The sequence below is a fragment of the Athene cunicularia genome (assembly GCF_003259725.1).
Source record: "Athene cunicularia isolate RWA chromosome 5 unlocalized genomic scaffold, athCun1 chr5_part1, whole genome shotgun sequence".
In the NCBI taxonomy this organism is placed as follows: Eukaryota; Metazoa; Chordata; class Aves; order Strigiformes; family Strigidae; genus Athene; species Athene cunicularia.
In genome coordinates this window covers 41,795,946-41,799,780 of record NW_020799101.1, presented here as the reverse complement: position 1 = coordinate 41,799,780, position 3,835 = coordinate 41,795,946, and the positions used below count along the sequence as shown (strand labels likewise).

The 3,835-nt window shown below is 40.8% G+C and overlaps 1 protein-coding gene across 3 annotated transcripts in view; it reads right to left on the bottom strand.

The window, feature by feature from the left end:
- Window positions 1–3,835, bottom strand: part of LOC113480562 (transmembrane protein 263-like) — a 240,785-nt gene that overhangs the window by 185,886 nt on the left and 51,064 nt on the right. For 2 of the 3 annotated variants that reach the window (XM_026849414.1, XM_026849412.1), the window contains one exon: window positions 2,837–2,927. In XM_026849414.1, the coding sequence (XP_026705215.1) occupies window positions 2,837–2,906 (70 nt within the window). In that variant the 5' untranslated portion in view covers window positions 2,907–2,927. Of the gene's footprint in view, window positions 1–2,836; window positions 2,928–3,261; window positions 3,288–3,835 lie in introns of all 3 variants that reach the window. The other variant, XM_026849413.1, reaches the window with a different exon arrangement.

The following is a 3,835-nucleotide window of genomic DNA, read 5'->3' as shown; positions in this document are numbered from 1 at the left end:
GCCCCGCGGCGGCGGGTGCGCTGTCTGCGCGTCACTGCGGGACGGGGCACTGAGCATCAACGCCAGGGGTGATGACGCATCTTCTTCACAGAATGAAAAGCCCTCTTCGATACCTAACAACTTACAGGATCTTGTGTCAGCTGCGATTTTTACTCATTTACTCCGTAGACTTAGGTATTTTAAAAAGTTAACTTTGACAGCAGACACAGATGGATTCAGGTTACACACAGATACCAGCCCCTGCCTCGGGTACCTTTCAGGAATCTCCTGGTTAACCTCTTTTTCAAACCACAAAACTCTCTTGTCTCAAATACTGGCAGACTGCCACACTACACCCGAAACCAGTGTCTGTGGTTCTATACCACTTGTTACCCCCCCCACACACCTCTTCAATTTAGTTACATACATGATGGACTTGTAAAATTGTCCCTTTATTTGTAGAAGGCCATACTGCAATACTGTTCAGAAACATTTTACTGTCCCCTTCAGGGGCTGTCATAAGTATTTTACTGCAGTATTTACATAGCACAGTGCTTACAACTCCCCTCCTTTCAGGAGGGGAGTAAATACACAGTGCAAGCTAGAAAACAAAAGTCACTATGATGCAGTCTGGTGAAATAATGGATTATGCTAGAAAGACACTGACTCTGGAGAGCTTTCCATCCCTTATGCACTCATTATCAGAAGGCAAGCAGACAGAGTCTCCAATTCATAGATCCCAGGAAACAAGAGCACAGTAGTCATGACAACATGGTTTATTTATTTATTGCAAAGCACTTGATTTAACTAGGAAACCAGAAATCAGCAGCAGAGCAACAACAGGAAGATAGTACTGAATGGCATTTAATAGTAAAAGAACTTCAGAGATCTATTGGTTTCATGGGGTATTTATAATCAGTCCTGCAACTACATGATCTTTACAGTAATTCTGGTTGGTCTATGTTGGAGACAGCAGCTTCTAAGGAAGACTCCTGTTACTCAGCTCCACTAATACACAAAGCCACATAATCCTGATGTTTCTCTTTCAGGAGCAGTTTCTCCCACCTCTTCTCCCAAGCAGTCTCTAGTTTCAGTTGTGCTCTCAATACCCCTCCTATTTTGCTACTCTTAACGTCATTGTAAATTTTAAAGTACATACTGAGCTCAGACTTTAAAAGAACTCACAGTATCTACTGTACCACTGCTTAAGAAAATCAACTCAACTGTTACAGCTTTTTCCCCACACCAGCAAAGCAGGCATATCCAGAGCACATACTTCTCCCAGGCCACACAATGAGCCACAGAAGTGGAATATTAATACTGACATTTTTCATCATCATTCAAACCAGCAGGCTTGCAGGCAAAAGCAAACACTTTCAATTACAAGAACTTAGTTTGCAAAAGTAGTCACATTAAAAAAAACCCTTCTGATTACACAATTCAAAGACAGTCCAAAATCCAAGACTGTTCCTAGTAAACTGATGAGATAAGATGATCGCCAGTGTTTTACATTCCAGAATACTGTCTCCAGGCTCACGAAACCATCAGCTCCAGCTAGTGACCAGAACTCCTACTCCCAACAATGCACTGTCATTACATGCTGACAGGACATTTCTTACAAAAAAAGGAAGGGGGGGGAGGAAAAAACAACCCCACAAGATTATATCCTCTGTGTGTGTGTGTGTGTGTATATATATATAAAAATTACAATATCTTCCACATTTATTTCCTTCTGGCTTTGATAGGAGTTGCAAAAGGAAACCTGCCTTTCACTTACCTCTATACACTGCAATTGCCAGCACAGAGTATATGAAATGGCAGAACAAAAAATTACAACTTAATGAGAAAACTATAACAGAAGGCCCAACAAGAAGGGATGGAGCAGCAAACTCCTAAAACCATCTACTTGGTTCATATTCCCATAGAGTATAAATACTGCATCAGCATCTTATTCTCTTAAAGGAAAAATATAACGCACATTTATGTTTCCCAGAGACATGTCATAGCATTTTAACAGTAAGTTGCTAATAAGAACCTCAGCATTCTCTGGGTTAAGCTGTCCACAATGATTATGAGTGATTGTTTTAAAAGTCACTGAATTGGAGACAAAGCTCAAAACGTATCCTCACTTACAGCAATTTTAGCAACTTCTATTGAAAAGAAAGCAACACTTACTTTGTTGCATATATACAATGTCTGCAACATTTACGCAGTGGGAAAACTCCATTCCCTGTACAAATCCAGGGCATATCATTGCAAACAAGGTTTTTAATTAAAATTGGCATTTTTGAGCCTCCTACTGACTGACAGCATCTCACTGCCTCCTCCTCAGATGGCTAAACCGCCTTCCAAGAGATAGCGTGGAAAGAAACAAAATCACTAGAATACCTAACTTTGACAAGTCTCTGCTGGGGACAATTTCAATAACAGGATGCTGCAGAGAGAGATAAGGAGAGAATTGATGACTGCTTGGGAAGTCTTCCCTAATGAAGGCCCAAAACATCACAAACAAGACAGGCGAGGAGTTATTTTATTCCTAAACCTGGATTTATTCCTAATCCCAGGATAATCAAGCAGGGCAATTTTAATCAGAAACCATATTGTCAAAGAGAATGCAGAACAATGTCTGCACCTCAGTGGGTGCAGATTTCTTTGACTGCAAAAGTAAGCTTAGAGGCTGGCTAGACCTCTGGCTGGGACGTTGGCTCAGCTGTCAGCATTGACAAAGCTTTATCTCTCTCAGAAAATAGGCAAACATAGGCTCTCAAGTCAGATAGATAGATAAAGACCACTTCCCTGGTCAGAACATTTTCCCCAATTTAATGCAAAGAGTTTATATTGACTACTAGTACTGTACCTTCAGGAGGCTCTTCCCGCAGATGAGGAGGCAATTCTTCACTTGCTGTCTCAGTTTCATCTTCCACCATCTGTGTTTCTAAGCTAGGTCCCTGTAGAACAGAGAAGCAAGAGGAGGTAAATTGAAGAAAGTTCAGAGAGGAATCACAGAAATAATTGCAGGATTAGATAATATGCCAGACAGCAAGGACACAAGGAGCTCAATTTATCTGATGAGGAAGAAAGCTGCTGGGACACTTGTTTGCAGTCGAATTACTTACATGAGGAAGAAAAAAAATGAGAGTAAAAGAAAGACTCTTCAAGATATCAAGCAAAGTTACAAGGGTCTGAGCAGGCTGAAAACCAGGAACTGAACAGTGAAGCACAGTTTCTAAGTTACTATTTCTAAAACACAGAATGCAATAATAAATTCAAATCTGCATTTACCAAGGGTGGCAGCAGATTTGCCATCACTTGGAATTTTCAGGAAAATAAATAATCCAGTCTTTGATTTGTCTTAGCAAGACTAGGTTCTGAAATGTCTGTGGCCTGTTCAATACAGAAGGAGATCAATATGGGTTATACTAATGGTCCCACACCTTATTTTTCAAAGGAAAATAAAGCAAACTGGTTTACAACCTTCCAACACATCCAGGTCCACCGACCATGTTGTTTTCCCATACGTGCCCCTATACATGCATTTGTGCCTGCACGTGTAACATGCTAAACTAACCACTCCTGAAAAACTCCCCGACTGCCTTCCAAGTTTTACATTTTCACTTTCCAGCCTTCACCATCTTGGAAGGAGCCTGCAAGGTTGCTGCTGGAAGGATGCGAGCAGTTAGCACATTTGTAGACTTAGAGAGTATTCACATGTATTTAAGGCTGCTGAAATCACTTTGCGCACACACACAATATTTTTATGCTTTGTGGAGCTATAAAAGTGTAGTTGTTTCTTCAGTTTCAATCTCTCGAAGAAAAAAAAAAATCACCACTATGCTCCCTCCCCCCCTCCCTTTTT